The sequence below is a fragment of the Pararge aegeria genome, chromosome 3, assembly GCF_905163445.1.
Source record: "Pararge aegeria chromosome 3, ilParAegt1.1, whole genome shotgun sequence".
NCBI lineage: Eukaryota > Metazoa > Arthropoda > Insecta > Lepidoptera > Nymphalidae > Pararge > Pararge aegeria.
The window spans coordinates 3557536-3579354 of NC_053182.1; the positions used below are offsets into that span (position 1 = coordinate 3557536).

General features: G+C 36.7%; 1 protein-coding gene across 1 annotated transcript; it reads left to right on the top strand.

Moving 5' to 3' along the window:
- Positions 1 to 411: 411 nt before the first annotated feature.
- Positions 412 to 21284, top strand: LOC120637193 (zinc finger and SCAN domain-containing protein 2-like). The gene is made up of 18 exons (XM_039908893.1): positions 412 to 570; positions 1058 to 1156; positions 1924 to 2023; positions 2646 to 2893; positions 5058 to 5250; positions 6793 to 7010; positions 7821 to 8022; positions 9151 to 9287; positions 9672 to 9812; positions 11038 to 11193; positions 11992 to 12136; positions 13193 to 13397; positions 13864 to 13951; positions 14709 to 14909; positions 16398 to 16583; positions 18130 to 18219; positions 18658 to 18717; positions 19408 to 21284. Exons 1-18 carry the CDS (start codon positions 436 to 438, stop codon positions 19516 to 19518), a joined length of 2715 nt encoding a protein of 904 aa, XP_039764827.1. The 5' UTR covers positions 412 to 435; the 3' UTR covers positions 19519 to 21284.
- The last annotated feature ends 535 nt before the right edge of the window (positions 21285 to 21819 follow it).

The following is a 21819-nucleotide window of genomic DNA, read 5'->3' on the forward strand; positions in this document are numbered from 1 at the left end:
GGTGTACTTATGAAGGTATATTTAGTCTGTTTACAATAAATTGCCCTAGAAGAAACAAAGACGAAGTCATGAAACTGCGACGGAAAAGTGTGAGAATTTTGACCGCACACGCACACCGCAGCGGTTTAAATGCATGTTCTGTATGCTATTAATTTAACGTTAGGCAAAAAATATACAATAAGGTAGTACTGCGTGGAGTCGCAATTAAAGACAATAATTCAAATACATTAATTTCAACACACATTTCAAATACCCATCCACTTTTTATCTGGAATCGCAAATTAATAATTTTACACTACGGTGAAATGAATGAATAATAAAAATATGATAATAAAAATGGCATCGTTTCTGAACGTATTGCCATTTCAAGGACACTGGACAGCAATAAAATCACAAACGGAAATAGATGGCGCACCTATTTTTATTCATAGAAAGATGGAAGTGTTTCTATATAATTCCACGGTTTGTAGATTATGTGGCGAAGAAAATGATAATGGAAATTTATTATATTCCTGTGACGAAAATAATCAAAACTTATGTGAAATTATTAACTCCTATTTACCAATAAAGGTATAATGGTTTTGTAATAAATTGTGACTGTTTTGACTTCCAATTTGACCAAGATGGCTGACTTTCTTGTTGCTAAATATCAATTTCATGTCTTTATTATTTTCATTTAATATTTTCATATTATTAGATCAAATTAAAAATAAATATTAATGATGTTGCTGGTTATATTGGGTAAATCAATATATTCTGTAATGAATACCTACGTTCTTTAACGTTTACCTAAATTCACAAATTCTCGCGCCACTATTTGACGGTGAATTTTGACATTGATTAGAATGGAAAAAAATAACATTTCTATGGAAATACAAAAACTAAAGCATAACATAATAACATGTAAAAACTTGTATGCTGCAAAGTTATACTTAGTGGCAATAACTAAAAAATAATTTACGTAAGCGGGCGATTTTGCAATAGTTATGTGAATGACGCCGTTTCTATGTTTTCATACTTTTAACAATAATGTTTGTTTTACGATATTTTGATTTAGGTGGAAGATGATGGTGAACTCCCAAGAACTATTTGCCCAGGATGTACCATTCAGTTAGAAGCCACAGTTGAATTTCTTAATTTAATAATTAATGGACAGGTAATACATTTTTGGTCTAATATCTTTTTACATGGACAATTGAACATTATGTAGGCACTTGGTTATTCAGATGTAAAACTAATTTAAAAGAATATTATATTTTAGTGTTATAAATACTTAAGTTATTCTGCATTAAGTAATTTTCAAATAGCCAGATTACATACCAGTTTGTTTTGCCAAACAGCTGCTTTAAGAGTAAAATTAAAAAGTTTTGTTTTTTCAATACTTGTAACATATATATAAACCACTTTGCCTTGTAACATCTGAATGACTAATGGCTTCACATTGTCAAGGAGGCAGCAGTGACGAGATAACATATCCAATATAATTTAGGACTGAGCTTGGAATTGTACCTAGGCCCTTGTGATCTGCCATCTAACATGCGATGGGGCAGAAGCATTTAAATATGTAATCTAAAAATGACTAGATTGTCATAAATTTAATTATGATTTGGGTGTAGTCAGAATTAACTTAATGATTTCTTGAACTGTGCATGCACAGAATTCAATATTTGGTATCCAATTAGCAGGATGATGAAGTCGACTATTTATGCACAGCTACACTGGCAGCCAACCAAATAACCATCTTGTTTGTTCAACAATAATGATAAATGAGTTTCAGTTGAACTTTAAAAGATTTTGCTATTTCTTTGGTATCTTAATAACAAATGGAACTTAGTTAAAAAGGCATTTTGATTGAAACATTGTTCTAAATAGAAACGAATGACTCCTAACGATTTATACCAAGACGTAATATCAATTTTACAGAAAGTTATAAGAGAATTGTACCAAAGAGAGAGGGAATATAAAAAGAGTATTCTAAATGGCTCAGACACATCTGATACTACTGAAAAAGTTTTTCATGAAAGTGAGTGCACAATATTTAAATTTGCTTAAGAAAAGTGTAAGTATGACAATATTTTAATTAAAGCATTTGCATTGCATTGCAGTGTAATTTTATTCAATTTTTATTGGATAACCAACAGCTGTTTGTACAACATAGTTTTGAAATTACTTAAAATCATAATCCTACTAATATTATAAATGTGAAAGTTTGTAAGTAAGGATGGTTTGATGTTTGTTACTCTTTCACAAAAAAATTTTGGAATGGAGATAGATTGTACCCTGGATTAACACAGGCTGCTTTTTATCCATAGAAAGTGTACAGTTCCCACAGGATTCATGAAAAACCAAAATACAGGGTACAAAGCTGTGGTTTGCCTACAGCTTTGTACCCTGTAGCTGGTGTATTGATATTATAAATGCAAAAGTTTGCATTTGTGGATGTTTGTTACTGTTTTATGCAGTGTAGAACAGATTTGTCATGTATATTCAACTGATTATGACACGAGTATCAAAGTTTTTAAGTAAATGTTATCGTATCTGCCTTTGTGGGGGGGATTCAATGTTAAAATTTAATCAATGTGAATGTCAAAATGTCAAATTATTTATCTTTACTGCAAGTAAGTTAAAACATTTAAAAATTCCAGTTAATGCCAATGATGGAGTTTACCATGCTGAGCATCCAGTGTCCTTGCAAGTGGCGGGCCTTGAAAGGCCTAAGAGGAAACGTGGCCGGCCACCAAAGAAACCTAAATCAGCAGAGGAACTTGCGAGAGAGGCTGTGTCAAAGTCACAAACAAGGGAGACAAAATCTTTCAGAGAGAGAAAAGATGATGAGGACTTATCAGGGAAGAGACGGAGAAAAACTCCTACTAGATTCAAAGAAGCTGTACAGGTTTGCTTATGGTTTTTATAAGATTAATATAACATAATAGTGATTGTTGTTCCATTTTGTATTATTTAAAACCCTTTATGGTATGTTCAATAACTTGGAAGTTAGTGAAGTGGGTAATGGTTTATGCTCTAGATTTAACGTGGCAACCTTTACATTTCTTACTTCTGGAGGTTATATTCTTTTCAGCAGTGTACAACTTTTGAAATAACTAATGAGGGAAGTAGACTTAGGAAATACAATTAAAATTAAAATAATTTAATTTCATCCACACAAAATGTAACTAGGCAATCTATTCGCGATATGTCAATGAGTATACTTTCTATGATTTATTTCTCGTCCCTTTTAAATAGGTAGGTGTAGGTAAAAATTTAAGTTTATATTAATTGAGAGTTCAGCAAAACTTAAAATATTTATGAACAAGTTTTCCGGGACTTCATTGTCGTTAATTTAAGTTCTTAACATCCTACAGGAACCCTTTATGTATTCTATGGCCATCTCCAGAATGTAAAACTATTTTGTATACTTAATTTCACCAAGATTAAGTTCTCAAGCAGAGTCAAGTAACAATTGCTATTCCTGGGATAAAAGTTATCCTATGTTCATGTCCAGGATGCAAGTTATATTTGTGCCAAAGTTAATCAAGATTGTATTAATAATTGAGACAAACTTAGGTAATAAACAAAACACACTGCGAGACACACAGTTTCCAATTTATATTAGTATGGATGCAGACTGACTTACACAGTTCATGAAAAGTAGAAGGTCCAATTTGGTGGCATGGCATTATGGCTACATAGCGATTTCAGGCTCACAACAACAGCAACAGCCCACAAGCGTCCACTGCTGAACATAGACCTTTCCAAAAACGAGCCACAACACACAATGTCCTCCGCCTTTCTCTTCCAGTCACCTTTTTAAGGTCATTTGTCCAGCGGGCTGGATTTCGGCCCAAACTGCGCTTACAGATTCGCGGTCTCCAATCCAGAACACGTCTGGCCCAACGGCCATCGGTCCTACGACAGACATGACCCGCCCACTGTCACTTCAACTTGCTTATCCTTTGAGCTATGTCGGTGACCTTGGTTCTGTTCTATCCCGAAATGAGTCCCAACATAGCTCGCTCCATAGCGCGTTGCGCGACTTTAAATTTGTGGACCAAGTTAGACGGCCGATTGGCGCAGTTTGCAGCGACCCTGCTTTCTGAGCCCAAGGCCGTGGGTTCGATTCCCACAACTGGAAAATGTTTGTGTGATGAGCATGACTGTTTTTCAGCGTCTGGGTGTTTATATTCTAAGCATTTATGTATATAATTCATAAACATATTCATCAGTCAAATTAGAACCCATAACACAAGCTACGCTTACTTTGGGGCTAGATGGCGATGTGTGTATTATCGTACTATATTTATTATTATTACATTCTATCATTTATTATTTTTCTTTTCTTTTTATTTTTAATTATTAACAATGCTTATAAATAAATTTAAAAACACTATTTATAAGCCGTTTCAAGGACTATTGCCTTCTGTATCCGACCCTTGATCCAACAACCAAGCGAAAGTTTCTTGAGATGTTGGTCGAACCTTTTCGCGAGAAGACCATTGGCTGAAACGACGATCGGAACAACAACGGTCGACTCAACATTCCACATGGCGGTAATCTCGTGAGCAAGGTCCAAGTATTTAGATACTTTTTCCTTTTCAGCTTTCACCAGATTATCGTCATGTGGAATAGTTATGTCAACAATTATTGCACGGCGCACTGATCGATCGACTAGCACTATATCAGGTCTATTAGCTGTAATATACCAGTCAGTGATAATCGTTCGATCCCAGTAGAGCAATGCACTGCTATTTTCAAGAACTGACGCCGGGTCGTACCTATAGTAAGGCATCTCAAAATCTATAAGGCCAAACCGAAGAGCAAGTTGTTGATGAATTATCCTGGCTACTTGATTATGTCTGTGCAAGTATTCGCCGTTAGCAAGATGAGAACACCCGAAAACTATATTCCTGAGGGACTCCCCAGGACAATGACACGCTATTATTTTTATTACTATTATTATTATTATTATTACTGTCAGTGTCTACGTCTCGGCTCCATATGTCATATTCCAGGCTATTTGTAATGTAGGCTGTATGCCAGCTGATATGTATTTATTTTAGGGCAAAGAACTTGAAAGGATATTCCTTGAAGTAGGAGTAATAGATGGCGAAGAGAGTGACCATGAAATGAAGGTTGATTTGGAACCAGTACCAAAGCCACCGGTCAGCAAGGAGCCGGAGGTGATTGGACATATTGAGAAATCCGGAGAACTTGTTTTAGTTGTGAAGAATAAGGGACGCGGAAGACCTAAGGGTATGTAGGAGTTTATTTTTTTATGCTTATTGGAAAGAGATCTTACTATCTTTAATTGTGTGTTGTACAATAGCCACTGAAGTACCTACTGCATATCATAATTTATAAGCTTGTAGATGATGCAATAGTACATAATGCAACAAGTCTGCTAAATTATACTTTACGCGAGAAATGTATACGAACTTGCGAGGAAAAATATAGGTTACACTTTCAAATACGTTCTCAGAAAGTAACTAATAATTTTTGCTATTTTTCCACTGCAAGTTTCGTAGGCTGCTCTAGATTTTGGAGATGTGAAGTCGAATGTACTACACTGCATTCTAACCTAAACTGGACATTTTAAATTAGTAATAATTAACTACGAACCGAAGGTTTTTTATCGCGACAAACCGACAAAGCCAGCATCGTTCGATGCAAACAGCCTATTTAAAACATAACTCTTTATGAGTCTATCGCAGTGTACTCTGGCAATGGAGCATCCTCAGGAGAAGTTGACTTTACAACGCACAATTGCTAAGTGACAGCATAGAAAAAAATTATAAATTACATCATACAGATTCTCCTGCTAGTACAGCAAATTAAAATTAATATATATACATATTTTGGAGTAGAGACTTTGGGACCGTGGGGTCCGGAGGCAAGTGCTCTTTTCAAAGAATTATCGAAAAGGGTTATCGAGTCTACCGGTCATCCTAGAGCGGGCAGTAACCTTGGCCAACGAATTAGTTTGGCCATCCAAAGGGGCAATGCTGCCAGCATCTTAGGAACTGTGCCTCGCTGCGGTGGTTTCGAGGACGTTTTAGATTTTATTAAGTTTTAAATAGTTTATTTTAGGTTATATTTATAAAAAAAATGTTTTAAAGAATAAATAAATATTTGTTCAATTAATGAATAAATAGTCTTTTATTTTCTTTTTTAACCACACAGAACATTCACACAAATACATTTATATTAGAGAGTTAAGGTAGAAGGTACAATATCGTTATATAGCGATCTCTTCCGTGCAAACAAAGGCGTAGTAGAAAATGCAATAGATGCTTGGTTGGTACAACATATACAATGTGTAAATGAAAACCGAAATAATACTTCACAGACGTTACAGGTACATTATGTACTGTCTCTGTGACTTATCTGTGAAACCGAAAACCTAACAGTTTTTGAATAAACCACTGCCATAGTTTTTACTGTAAGAAATCAGATACAGCTTGCATCACATGCAAGATTTAAATCATGTCCTGTCATTTTATTAGGTACGCGTCGCGTAGCGTAGGTACTATGCGCGTATCGGTATTTTATCTTCAATAGGGTTGTCATAAGTAAACATTTGGAATGTTTTGAATTCGTATGTATAGAAAAATGAATATGCTTCTTTTGCTTTAATATTTTCACAGGGTGATTCCTTATGACATATACTTAGGCATCCTTCAACATTATTTCGTAATTCAGTTACACTTTGTTTATATATATATGATGTTATAGTTGGTGTATGTTTTTTTATAATACTACTTTATTACTTATTATGGTAACGAAATTTATTATCAGGTCGCTCGAACCAAACACGCGAGGAATGTGCCATATGCGGCCTCGAGTTCATGTCTCGAGGTCGCTACATGTCTCATGTCGCGTCACACGGGCCCGTTCTGTACCGCTGCGGCTGCGGCGAGGCCTTCGCCACCAGACTGCTCTTCACCGAGCACCAGACGGTAACGCACCACACCGGCCGCACCGTCGAACCGCACCCTGAGGCCAAACCTCTCAAAGTGAGTGTGATACGTGTTCGTGTGTTATGTCGCGTCACACAGCCCTTGCTGTACCGCTGCGGCTGTGAAGAGGCTCACCACCAGCCTGCCCACTGACTTTTAGAAATTGAGTCGCCTACAAAAACTGAAAAAAAAAAATCAAAGGAATATCAATCTATCACGTAAATAAAACTACCGAAAAAGCGAGCGAATTAGCCGAGAGATATTCTTCAAATATACTGCGTGTAACCGAATTACGAAATACTGTTGAATGGTGCAGCAGTATATTTCGTAACGAATCACCCTGTAAAAATATTAAATCAAAAAAAGCATATTTATTTTTCTATACAAACTAATTCAAAACTTTCCAAGTGCTTACTTACTTATGACAACCCTATTAAAGATAAAGAACCGACACATGCATAGTATAATAACAGGAGTCACTTTATTTTAATTTGGTTTGGTTTGGTTGTGGTTTACTCAAAAACTATAATATTATTTAGTGAATATTTTCTTAATTTGTTATTTAGATATCTAGAATTATTCTCACGTGTATTTAGTTAGGACCTGCTTACACTAAGCGCCGGATTGAATGGAAACTATATGTATTAATCAATATCTAGAAATTTGTTAAACAAAGCCTTCTAATAAGTGTTGATATCGTTAAAAAAAGCTCCAAAAATTCAAAAATTGATTTTCATAACATAAAGTATAACTTCAAAAAATCCGCGGGTGTACGTACGCACATAAGTTTCTTTACCTGTATGTTATACGTGCAATAAAGTGTTACTTTCTTGAGTATGGTCTTAAATATGTACACTTTTTTCCCAGCCAAAAGAGACGGAAACTATCCACAAAAAAGAGAAGCTAGTCAACAACAATACAACATCAACACCAGCAACAAACAACCTAGATGCTGCCACGCAGACTCAAGGTGCCCAACCAATTCCCGCACCGCAAGTGCTGCCAGATCTGAAGACACCAGTGGAAACAGCGCAAGTTGATCCATTGAAAATAGACAGCAATGTTACGAGTAAGTTACCATCCCCAGCTCACCCACTGTTGGTCACAGATGATAAACGACTAAGACGCCGGGAGGTATCTTTGCATCGTTTTTGTCCATGTAGGACTGAAGTGTATCGAAAATGCAACCGTATCTATATCAAAATACCCACCAACTCAATGTCATGAACATTGATTGTTAATCAAATATAATTTTAATTGTTACTTGAAAACTATGTTTTAACTATTTAATAAAATATCTGGCAAATATGAATTTAAAGTTCTCAAAAGTTTAACCCACCCAATTTATAAAATTAACGTAACACAGAGTTCAGTCATAACGTCATAAATGTATGTCCAGCAATGTGACTGAATGGACATACATCTCTTGTAGGGAGTTGGAAAATACACGGTCCTAGGCGGCTTATTGCCAGTGGCTCCCAGCGACTTGTTTGATGACGTCTGTCCAACGCGTTGGGGACCGATCAACGCTGCGTTTTTTTACATGCAACATACAAGCGGTTTTTAAGGCTTCGAATAAAATATTATATTTGACCACGCATAAGTCTGGGGCTTCGGATGGTTCCGGATGGAAAAAAGTAGTCTCGGCAACACCACGCGTTAAAGGACTCAAAAAAGAAGAAGAAACTTTGTTTATTTATATATTGTTATTTTCATGGAAGCGACGATAGCCCAGTGGGGAGGACTTCGAATTCACTTTCATGGGTCGAGTTTGAATTCCAGTACGCACCGCTAACTATTACAAGTTATGTGCGTTTTGAGCAATTAAAATATAACTTGCTTCAACGGTGAAGGAAAACATCATGAGGAAACCTGCATGCCTGAGAGTTCTACATAATGTTCTCAAAGGTGTGTGTACCACCAATCTGCACGGGGCCAGCGAGGTCTTAACCCCTTTTCATATTGGGAGGAGACCCGTGCCCTTTAATGGGCCGGTAATGGGTTAATATGACGATGATGATGATGATTTTCATCATCGACAATTAATTCAATGTTAAATATTAGTCAAAGTCCAAATATTTCTTTTATTCAAATATTAACATAGATTGCACTCTTGATGCGTACATTACATGTAAAATATGACATAGAAGAGAGTTGATGACGATATCTAATTTTATTAAAACTTACATATTTACAGGTGACACAGTAACTGAAATTCCCATGCAAAATACATTGGAAGTAGTTGATAATACGCCCGCGACGAAGAAGAAACTCAAGTGCAATAATTGCGATAAACTGTTCAGTAACAGACAGAGCAAGTCTCTACATAATAAGGTAACATGTTTTTCATCACACATACTCGGAACGTGGACTTTATTATATCGATATAAGCTCATAAATCAAGATATGAGCCTAGCCAGGTGTTTTTTTTTGTTATCCACCATCCCACATAGTTATTTAAAATTATTAGAAGAGCCACCTGGTTAGAGCAATAATTCACACCCAAGCTTCTTTATCGATTACGTATTCCTTTATACTATAATAGGACTTTTCTATAAGCTTACGTCTAATACAAACTTTGAACTTTTTAAGAGACATCCCCAAGATGTCAATGGTTAGTTTATTGTAGAATTGTTTGTAAATTCCTTTAAACGAATTATGAATTTTATGTAACCTAATATATTGCACTTCTTCAATAATGTACTATACATTTGCCAGGCAGTACACCTCGGCGAGAGAAACTACGCGTGCAACGAATGCGACGCTCGGTTTGCGTACCCACGCTCGCTCGCCGTACATCGGGTGTCGCATCGGCGCGCGCGACCCAACAGAGGGTTCGCCTGCGACCTGTGCGGGAAGGTACGCCATTTTATTTTGATCTTTTTTTCATAATTTAATTTAGTTGAATAGGCAAGATGCCAGTTACAAAGAATAACTAAAATATTGTATATATCTATATAGGATTATGAAGCGGTGATAGCGCAGTGGCTAGGACTGCTGCACGTTCATGGGTAGAGTTCGAATCTCAGCACGCTCCACTAACTTTTCTAAGTTACGTGCGGTATAAGTAATTCATATATCACTTGCTTCAACGGTGAATGAAAACATCGTGCGGAAACTACCTTGCCTGAGAATCCTCCATAATGTTCTCAAAGGCGTGGAAAGAACACCAATCCGCAATGGGCCAGCGTGGTGGACTACGGCCTAAACTCTTTGCATTGTGGGTGGGGACTCGTGCCCCGTACTGGGCCGGAAACGGGTTGATATGATGATATGATGAATGTGTGTAAATACTTTATCGTACGCCAAAGAACATTGAAAATAACCGATTACAAACATAAACTTAAATATATTATGAAAAGCATATTTATATTCTAGGTATTTATTACAAAAAATCAAAGTTTAGCGATCCGCCGTGACGCCGAATGGCTGTCATGTCTATGTAAACATAATTTGTTCCGCTTGAACTTTGTCTCAGTTTTTTGGTATCAATACTGAATCAATAATCTAAAAAATAATGTAATAGAAACTCTTTGCATTGTGGGTGGGGACTCGTGCCCCGTACTGGGCCGGAAACGGGTTGATATGATGATATGATGAATGTGTGTAAATACTTTATCGTACGCCAAAGAACATTGAAAATAACCGATTACAAACATAAACTTAAATATATTATGAAAAGCATATTTATATTCTAGGTATTTATTACAAAAAATCAAAGTTTAGCGATCCGCCGTGACGCCGAATGGCTGTCATGTCTATGTAAACATAATTTGTTCCGCTTGAACTTTGTCTCAGTTTTTTGGTATCAATACTGAATCAATAATCTAAAAAATAATGTAATAGAAACCTTTAGTTTTGGCACGCTAACGCAGGATTTTTGTAAATAATTTTTCTTATAGTAATAATTGGCGGACCAAGATGATGGTCAAACATCTGAGGAGTAGCTGTTAAGCCTCATGTGCCTGTAATTCAACCGGAACACATGATTGCAACAATGCTGTTAAGCGGCAGTAATAAGCATGGCGATAGTACTTCCCCGGAGCTCTGTCACAAAAAGCTCTGATACTACTACTACTTCCAGGTGCTGAACCACCCGTCGTCGGTGGTGTACCACAAGCAGGCGGAGCACGCGGAGCAGCGGTACGTGTGCGGCACGTGCGGCAAGCACTTCCGACACAAGCAGCTGTTGCAACGGCACCAGCTCGTGCACTCGCAGCTACGCCCCTTCCTCTGCAAGGTCAGCACACTGCAAATTCTAATTCATAATTTATTTATTCATGTAGGCCTATCACAGGCACTTATGAAGCGTTCATACATATATATGTTTACATTAACTGGCGGTGCCGAACGGGCGCACCAAGCTACTGAAGGAGGCGCCACTGACGCGCGCACTCCGTACCATCAATGTGATAGCCGAGAAGACGGATTTATTTTGTTGCACTCTGAGTGACCTCACAAATATAGCGATTTGGATTTTATCATATACACTATAGTTATATATATTATTAAAATTTACATAACATGCTGCATTATAGTATTAGGATAACTTTTGCCTGTATGACAAAAATGTAAGATGGGAATAAATAAATAAATAAATAAATAATTGTAAGGAGATGGTGATAACTTCGTTCGCCAACTTAAACCTAAAGCTACGAGGGTTTCAAACGTGCCCTGGTCTAAGAAGAGCCCACAACAAACTTAACCGCGTAAATTTTTATTTTGCTATCACCAACCATCTCACAGTAAATTTATATTAAGCTATGAAGCTAGAGCAATTCACACCCAAGCTTTTTTATCGTTTAAGTAATCCTTAGTATTAGAGGTAACGCCGCATGAGTCATGTTGTTTCGGGCGTGCAGTCGGCTCCATCGAATTATAAGACGTTGTCACGTCAAAAGATAGATAAAAGATAGGTCTAATAAAAAAAATATCACCTTCGGTATCGGCGTAATGACCAAACGCTCCCGTTGCAAAAGGCCTTTAATCCAACAGTGGAATCGTTTTGATGGTGCTGATTAGGATTTTGATGATGCAGGTGTGCAACGCTACGTTCAAGACGAAGGCGAACTTGCTGAATCACCAGCTGCTTCACACCGGCGTGAAGAAGTTCACGTGCGAGATCTGCAAGCAGAAGTTCGCGCACAAGACTAGTCTCACGCTTCATATGAGACTGCATACTGGTGAGTGAGAGCCGCGGTACGGAAAGATTAAATGGGAAATCGGTAGAATTGTTGCTGCGAATGGAGAAGGCAGGATAAGAGGCATTTTTCGCCCATCACAAATTAAAAAAAAAAAAAAAAAAAAGATTCGGTTTCTGACTACTTCAGAATGTATTTGTATTAAACATGTAAATTTTTATTATGAACCTAATTAATTTTAAGTCAAAATGATACTTTAACTCAAAATAAACATTTATATAAGTTCTAATTTAATTAAGATTGTCGTGGTTAATCAACATTTCTTAAATACAGTTCAACGGGTACACACCACGGTAATATTTTTGGATTTGTCGGGAATCAGTTACCCAGTCCCGTCGTGACAATGATCCATGCAACTGGATAGAAATATCGACAAATCCAAAAATATTATCGTGGCATGTACCCATTAAACTATATTTAAGAAGTTCTAGTTTATACAAATATATACTTTTAGCGTATCAATTGTTTTATTTGATTAGTGTTCTTAGCTATGTTGGATATAAGGAAAATCGGCCCAAGATGGCCGCCGTCACAAAATGGCGGATTACATATTTTTTCACAACTCCCTCAAATTCAAATGAACTTGCTTGACTAGAAGTACACTATGCACTATTATATAATGATGCGCTAATTGTTGTGACACAGTTTATACTACTGCAACAGTTATCGTGGCACCATGTTTATTGTGTCAATTCTGTACCCTTACCAATATTCTGAATAAATGAAAAAATAAATATTATGATGGATAATGATAAACTACTAAGGCACCGGGAGGTATCTTTGCATCGTTCGAGTCATGTAGGACTGAAGTGTATCTATATCAAAATACCCACCAACTCAATGTCATGAACATTGGTTGTTAATCAAATATAATTTTAATTGTTTCTTTGAAACTTTATTAATTATATAATAATTATTAGCATATTTGTAAAAAACCTGATCAATTTAATAAATTTATAGTTATTAAAAGTTTAATTTTTTTTGAGTAACCCACTTTATAAAATTACTGTATATAAGGTTCCTTGCACCCCCCCGCAGGCCTGAAGCCGTTCACGTGCGGCATGTGCGGCAAGACGTTCAGCCAGAAGGGCAACCTGTCGGAGCACGAGCGCATCCACACGGGCGAGAAGCCGTACCAGTGCGGTCTGTGCCCGCGCCGTTTCACCACGTCGTCGCAGCACCGACTACACGCGCGCCGCCACGCCGCCGACCGCGCGCACTCGTGCCCCACGTGCATGAAGCGGTGAGTCGAACGCCGCGTGGCATAGGTTGTGGCCGTACTAGCGCCGAGACCCATGTTGGCTCAAGAAGCTACTCCCGTCAAAAAGCGAAGAGATGCCTCCGCTGACTGCCGCAATGCACAAACCCGCCGCTGGCGAGGGTTCTCGCGCTCGAGACACATGTACAAATCCCAGGTTGGAATCCCCACCAATACACAGGCTGCCTCGCATGATATGGTGCGAAACTTCCGTATCATTCTGACCCTCTGCGTGAGCTTGGGCCGTCAGACTGTCCGACCAAACTGAGGTATCTATGAGCACCATAGGTCTCACCACGCCCGTGTATAGGCATAGGCGGACACCGCTAGTTCGGACCGCCCAAGTTTAATATAATTTAAATAAGACTTCTATGTTGACTTCTAAGACAGATTTGTTGTATCAAACAGACTACCAGACTAATCTTCTAACCTTAATATATTTTGTGAACAGGTTTGTGTCACGCAACTCTTGGGCGCTTCACGTGCGGCGCGATAATTGTAATGTGAAAAAATACGGACGTGTGGTTGAAAATAACAAGGTAAGTTTGAGGACCAATAGATTTTAGAATTAAGACATACTGTGGTATGTTCCAGTGCATAAAGGATTGAAATGCAGTTCATTTACCATTTGACATTAGGTTTTCCATCGAGCACCATTACATTTGCTTTGAAGATGGGATGAAAAACAAAAACTAGTTTTTTTTTTTTCGAAATTGATTTGACTGTAATGACTTCTGACATTAGCCTACTTACAGCAAAACCAATCAATCTTTTTATACGAAGTCAAATGATTTGACAAAGTAATCTGTACGTACTCTAACTTAGTCTTCAATTTAAGATGTTAGGAAGTAGAGCAATTGATAGATATATATGCCTATTACTTGTTTTATAATAATAATAATAATAATAATAACGTTTAATTCAGATAAAAATCCATACCTACAACAATAACAATTATCTTATTTACTATATTATAAACTAAAATTGGCCAAACATATAAATAATAAAAAATTTGGAATCTCGTAACTGAGGTAAATACCCTCTTGAGCACCTGGTGTGTGAGTGTGCACTAACCCAGTGCTCCATAAAGGGATTTTCCCATTTATTAGTTAATATTTTCAAAAACGAAAGCTTTTCGTTATGAAAGCGATCAGGCAGCGACAAGTTTATGAAAGATTCTTTTGTTAATTAAGTAATTAGTTCACCTTCATAAGTATAATACTATCATAACTTGCAATTGCAAGACTAGTAATATCTTTTTACAATAATTATAAAAAAAATATATATGAATTCTAGCACCCCCAAAAACAAGTGAGTCTCCTTGTGAACGATAAGAACAACATGCAGTCGCAGACGCAAATACAGCAGCACATGCAGTTCCAGTCTCTGCAACACAAGCTGAACATAGACGAAGATAGTGAGGAGCGCGTCATATACGTCGCCTACGATGCGGACGACTCGCAGACCGGCGCCTTCCATATACTAGACCCCGAACAGGTACGATGGAGACACATTCCCAAAAAAGCGGAAACACATCCCGAAACAGCTAAATATACGTGTTGGGGCAAATACACAGCCTGCAACACACGCTGACATACGTCCCGCAACTCATGCAGACATACGTCCCACAATTTACGCATATTTGAGTCCCGCAACACAGGCAGATACACGTCCCGCAACATACGAAGTCATACGTCCCGCAACACCCGCAGATATACGTCCCACAACTTATATATATATATATATATATATATATATATATACGCATATTTGAGTCCCGCAACACAGGCAGATACACGTCCCGCAACATACGAAGTCATACGTCCCGCAACACCCGCAGATATACGTCCCACAACTTATATATATATATATATATATATACGCATATTTGAGTCCCGCAACACAGGCAGATACACGTCCCACAACTTACGCATATTTGAGTCCCGCAACATACGCAGACATACGTGCCGCAACAAAGGGGGGCTGCCCTCCTCCATCCATCCATCATTTGGCCACATCTGATTTTTTTACGCTATCTTACTTAGATTATTTTCTATCGATTAATCTGTTTTCCTATTTGCTGTAGTCTTCGATATAGCATTATGAAGAACGTCTTTACATAATTACCTATTCATATGATAACAATACTTAAACGTATTTAACTGACATTATTGCCAGTCTATTATTGCCAGTCTTCAATACCTCAAAGCCACGTAAGTAACTTAGTTCATTTTTAAATACAGATTTCCTCCAAAATTATGGTGCAATAATAATGGTATCATAAATGTTTTTAACGAAAATGCTAGACTAAAATGTCTTTAATGACATATAAATGTTGTATTCTGTTCTATTCTATATTCTATCATATTCTGTTATTTTCTATTCTATCATATTCTGTTCGGTTGTATTATGTTCTAGTCTACTCTGTTCTGCTCTTTTCTGTTCTATTCTGTTCTGTTATATTTTATTCTGTCCTGTCCCGTTCTGTTTTGTTCTATTTTGTTAGATTCTGTTTTGTTCTGTTGTTATTCTATTATATTCTGTTCTGTTTTATTCTATTCTATTTTATTCTGTTCTGTTCCGTTCTATTCTATTGATGTGAGGTCACAATAATTATTAAAATTATTGTAACCTCACCTATTGACCTATTTAATTATTTATAAAGTAACAATCTCTCAAACCTTGAGGACGGCAGTACGTCCCGAAACACAGATGGGCATACGTTCCGCAACACAGGCAGACATCTGCCGGGTTCTTCTTTAACTAAATTTTGATTTTTTTTTAATTTTTGAAGAGAACATCAACTTTAAAAAAACTAACCTGAATTTGGGCATAAAAGCTATCCTATCTTTCAAGTTAAATCAAATTGCACACGGTGTGTAAATTGGATTAAACTCGGTTAAGTAGTTTAGGAGTCCATTGCGGGCAAACAACGTGACGCGTAATTTATATATATAAAGATTTGTGAATACGTTTGTCTCCCAGGCGGTGAACATAGAGGAGAGCCGCGTGCTGAGCAGCTGCCAGCTGTACAGCGGCTCCGGGTCCTCACTGCTGGTGCCGCGACCGCTGGAGACAATGAAGCTAGAGGCGGAAGACCTGCAAATGGAGGAGCTACGTATGGAGGAAGACGACGACGACGATGGCACCATCAACGGGGAGAGCATACCCGTGAGTGATCTGTCATCATCATCCATCATCACATCAACCCATTACCGGCCCACCACAGGGGCCATCTCCTCCAACAATTTTTTTTTATTTGATTAATCATCCAAAAAAAATCCAAACTAGTAACAATCAATGACCAAACAATCAGTAAACCTTCTAGAAATAACCACAGCATGCTTAATAAAAATAATCTAAAAGCTAATCAACTAACAAAGCAAAGTTTAAAACTGAATACCTGCAATACTATACAAAGAAAAGTGATGATATAAAAGTATAACGGAAAATATATTATGTAAGCAAATGCTTGATATGTTTTTTGAATGAGCAATTTGAATGGGTTAAGGCGTAGTCCACCGCGCAGGCCCTGTGCGGATTGGTGGACAACGGTGAGTGATCTGTATAGATAATAAGTACGAGCTTTTTGTGATAGAGGTCGTACCAGCAAGTACTACCGCGATGTATATTCGTGGCTTCTTCTTCTTCTGGGCACAGGGCACGTTGCAGGACGGTTCCTAGCTTGCCATAATGCGAAGTATGCTCTGCTTATAGACGATGGATTTCCACTGACCATCAGTTGGTATATGCTTAATCCGTCAATTATTTATTTATTTATTTATACTCTATATTTACACACAAAAAATACAGAAGAAGAAAAATACAAAAGGCGGCGTTATCGCTTCGTAGCGATCTCTTTCAGGCAACCAAAAGGATAACAGACTGCAGGTTGTGCATATTAAAAAAAAAAAAACTAATACCTACATACTAATAATTGTACTAGATTAGGCAAATAAAATAATACATGTACAATGTAATAAATATTAATTAATTATATACTCTAAAACAAAAGAAGGTTATTTTAGAAGACTAATCTAGTTTGTTTACATTTGTTAATTACTTTAAACACATTTAATAAATCGATTCGATCGATCGATTAATTTCTGAACGACAAGGCTGCTTGGAAGCAGGTTCAGCTCTCACAAGTGAATTAAAAAGATTGTAAACTGTTAAATGATGTTGAAAAAGAGCAAACAGACTGACTTGACGTTACAAAAGTGCTTATTAATGAATTTTATGAATTTGAATTTGAAATGGTCGTAGTCAGTAAGAGCGCGTCACACTATGCGTTGCGGCGCCGGAGCAATCTCGCTGCATAAATAAAAAATATCTGTGATATGTCACACGATGCGCAATTTATTGTAATCCCGTTTTGAAAAGACTGCAACTGGCTGCAGTCTTGGCAATTGACAGCAATTGGGGAGGGGTGAAAGCGCTGCGAAATGAGAGCGGCACCGCTCAGTTGTCTATGCGTCACGAGGAAGGACACACGCTCACTCGTTTCGTTTTCCGACATAACAAAAGTGCGGCGCCGCAACGCTCGTGTGCCCGCTGATACGGTGAAATGTTTGCGGTGCGGCGCAGTAACGCATCTTGTGCTGCTGATACGGTGAAATGTTTGCGGTGCGGCGCAGTAACGCATCGTGTACCCCCGCTCTTAGAGTCTATCATCGTAGCCCTTTATTTTTGCTCTGAACAAGTACGCTCGTTTCAGGTAACGGACGAGCAAGGCAACCCGCTCCACTTCACGATGCAGGACGGCACCAAGCTGGCCATAACTTCCATAGACGGCAAATCGTTGCAGGTACGACACTGCGTATCTGAGATAGAGCAATAGAGCAATTGCTGAGTTTCATGCTGGCTTCTTCCGAACCGGAGGAAGTGTCACTATAGTGACAATGAGAGATGGGGACAACAAAAAAAAAATAAACTTGCTAAATTTGTTGTGCGCCTCTTTTTAGACCATGGCGCGTTTGGAACTCTCTTAGCTTTAGTTTTAACTTGACAAATTTAGTTATCGCCATCAACACTTAACGTCATAATTTACGTTGTAATTACATACATGTAATGCACGTATCAAAGTGCCAACTAAGTGCCTATTTAAATAAAGAAATACTTGACTTAAACTATAAACAGACAGACTTGACTTGAAATAATTGCACACTTTCACAATAATTGTGAATATGTGCAATTCAAGTTTACAATCTACTACTTTACAAGTAAAATAACTGAATCTTTGCAGGTTATCACGCAAGACGGTCAAACTATACCAGTGGAAATCAACGGCTACAACGAAGAAGAAGTAAGTATAATTTGTTGAAACATTTTTTCTCGTCATTGAGTACAATAAAATTCCTCAATTAAGACTCTCTTTACGGTTTGCTCAACAAATAATAATTTTTACTTATTAATTAGTTTTCTAGGACAACGATAAAAATATTTGTCTTTTTAAAAGGGTCATTTTTATATGGAGCTTTTGCGACTTTTAGGGTATCGATCTTCTTGCGAACCACTCTTATGTTTCTAGACATTTGTTCTTCATCCTATTTTTTTGTTGATCTTTCAATAACATCGATGCTATTCTGAGAAAACAAGTGTCCACTCACCTCATTATAGGCTAGCCATATTCAAAGTGCTTGATCGAAATAAGAGTGACCTTGAACTATATAATTCATGCAACGTTAACAAGAAAGCAACCCAAATGCATAAAAATTAAAATCATATCCTAGAAAAGCAAAGCGCGCAGCGAATGAATACAGAAGATAGAAGTTATGTCTCTAAATTATTTGTTTTTGAGTATTGTTACTAGCCCATATTAACGGAGTTGTATCGTTTTTAATCACATAATCAATGTAGTTAAACATAAAGTGTATTTTGAAGAAAAAGTTGAGAGAAAGTTGAGAAGAAAATTTGAGTTGCCAACAGAGAAATCTCGTCTCAAATTTACAGGGTTGCCAACAAATAGTATATATATTTTTTTTCAATTACAAAGGTTCACATCGCGGAGAGCTTGCCTCCAGAGCCAGAGGAACAGCACCTCGACATGCACAAGTCCGTGGACGCCAGTGCTCTGCCTGTCACCCACTACTTCACCATCATGTGATTTTAACACTTCACCGGTCGCACGTCGCAAAGGATAGACAGCACACCTCGAGGCAAGAAATATGTTTGGGTGGGCTATAAAAGTTTAAATTTTAAAAGTGTGAAAACAGGGCTTTAAACCGATTTCTACATAAATTATATTTTCGAATTACTGTAGTAGGTTGCTGTACATTTTCATAGAGTATCCGTCATCCGTATCATACTACAACGAATGCTGTAGGATTATTTAACTAGCGTTCCCTAACACTATATCTAATAGCTTCTTAGCTTTATTTGGTGGAATTTCGCTGCCGCATGGCAGACACCCAAATGAAAAAATCTCAGCGAGTCGATTTCGTATTCGTGGGCGAAACATCGAACAGGAGCGGTCAATCAACCCAGTCAAAGCTTTTACAAGGAATCCGATCATAAACGGTACTGGATTTCGTGCCTGGAATAATATCTGAACGGAACCGTTATTAGTTTTGTCGTCGTAAAATCTACCAGTATGGTACACAAAACAAAAGAGTTTTCAAGCCTTGGTTTTCAACTTCGGGCAATTCGGGTATACCTTGAAATTCATACTTTACACAACAATGCTCTATATAGAAAATGGCTGGAAAGTTATAAATATAATTCTTCTATTTCTCTGTAATCAGGCAACTTGAATTATTTCCTTTGCTATAAGTTCCTTAATAAGCATATTTTTTAAGTTTAATGTTGTCACAATAATAATTATTAGATAATAAATAATGGATATAATGTTAAACATAAATATATTTTTAAGATAGCAACGAATACCTTCATTCGGTAAAGCCGTATCTTTGTTGAAGTAAAATAGACCTTGAAATCGTGTATTCAATGATACTGAGCTTTGGTGTTTGAGGGAACTGAAACTATAAGAAGATTTGAATAAGGTCCATTTTACTCAGACGTTACAGTGTTTCAATACATAACTACAAATTATAGCCGTTCAAATGTTAGAAATATCCGTCTAGAAATATGTGACTTGAATAAATATATTTTTGTTACCAAATTACTCGAACTAATTTTACTCTTCATTATTCAATCAGAATGAAAGTATTTTATTACATAACTAGTAAAACTTCTGCAGTTATATGTGTAAGGCATATTAACTCTTCAATGGATAGTCTGATTTCAATGCGGTTCTTTAATAGGAGATCTTTAGAGCCAACAGAATTTTTAACTGTATATATTATATGTAAGTTATAATACTTTTGTTACTTAATTTATTTTACTGGCTGGAGCCGTAATAACTCTGTTGTTTTTTATAAACAGTCTAAACTAAACCTTAAATTGTTAAATTGCCAACAGTTCAGAATGTTACCCTAATTGTTATTTACTTTACGGCAATTTTTTCAATCAACGAGTAGCAACTCTTTTGAGGAATAAAATTGATAAATATAAAAATAACTGTCAAAACCTCACGTTTATTCTTTAGATTATCGATCATCTGGCGTTTAAAAATATGCCCAAAAACTAAAATAAAACTGTTGACCAAAGGGCGCAAAATAGAATCTCGCTCGACGTTGATTAAAGGGTGCTGAAGTTATAATTTATTAATTTTAAGTTTAATAGAACAATTAATCATATACGTGTATATGATTAACCTGCACGAGTTATGAATTGGAATTTATCCATGCGTGCTAGTTTAAGTTGATCTCGAAATATGTACATTTTAAAATTATTAAGCTCCACGATTTGGAGGATTGTTTTAAGTGTTTCAAGTATTTTCTATACACAAATAAATGTAACTAATGCAAAATTTAATGATTAAGAGTATTTTTTTAAGGTTTATTTTTAATTATATTTTTTAAAGTATGCTCAAGATGTTGATGAAAGTTATTGTTATGTTTATTTATTAAAAATTTGAATTGAGATTTTAGTTGAATAGATTTGTAAGATTAAAATGTAAATACAAAAAAACTATTTCGCAAAATAAAAATATGATTTTCACCTTTGTGTATTATTTCTGTTATAATTTTAGTCAATCACTTTTATTTACACATGGATTCCTAAACTAGAAAAGCAGAAGGTGCACATTTCGGGATATTCTATAGCGAGTTTTATACAAAATCCAACAATACCCAAAATTCTGCTGTACTGTTCAAGTTTTGCCTTGGAAAAGGATAGTACTGAAATAAGTTAGACTTGTAAATTTATTGGCAAGCACTATTATTTGTGAACACTAAAACACGGCATTAAAAAAAACACGGCATGTACATCTAGTTCTTTTTATAATTTTAGCGATGGAATACAGCTGGACTTTTTCCCTATAACGTTGAAGTCCAGTGGAACAGTT

Coding starts and splice junctions, on each gene's coding strand:
- LOC120637193 (XM_039908893.1), top strand. CDS start 436: ATGGAAGTGTTTCTATATAATTCCACGGTTTGTAGATTATGTGGCGAA. Junction 9,288..9,671: donor GCAAGTCTCTACATAATAAG/GTAACATGTTTT, acceptor TACATTTGCCAG/GCAGTACACCTCGGCGAGAG. Junction 13,952..14,708: donor GTGTGGTTGAAAATAACAAG/GTAAGTTTGAGG, acceptor TATGAATTCTAG/CACCCCCAAAAACAAGTGAG.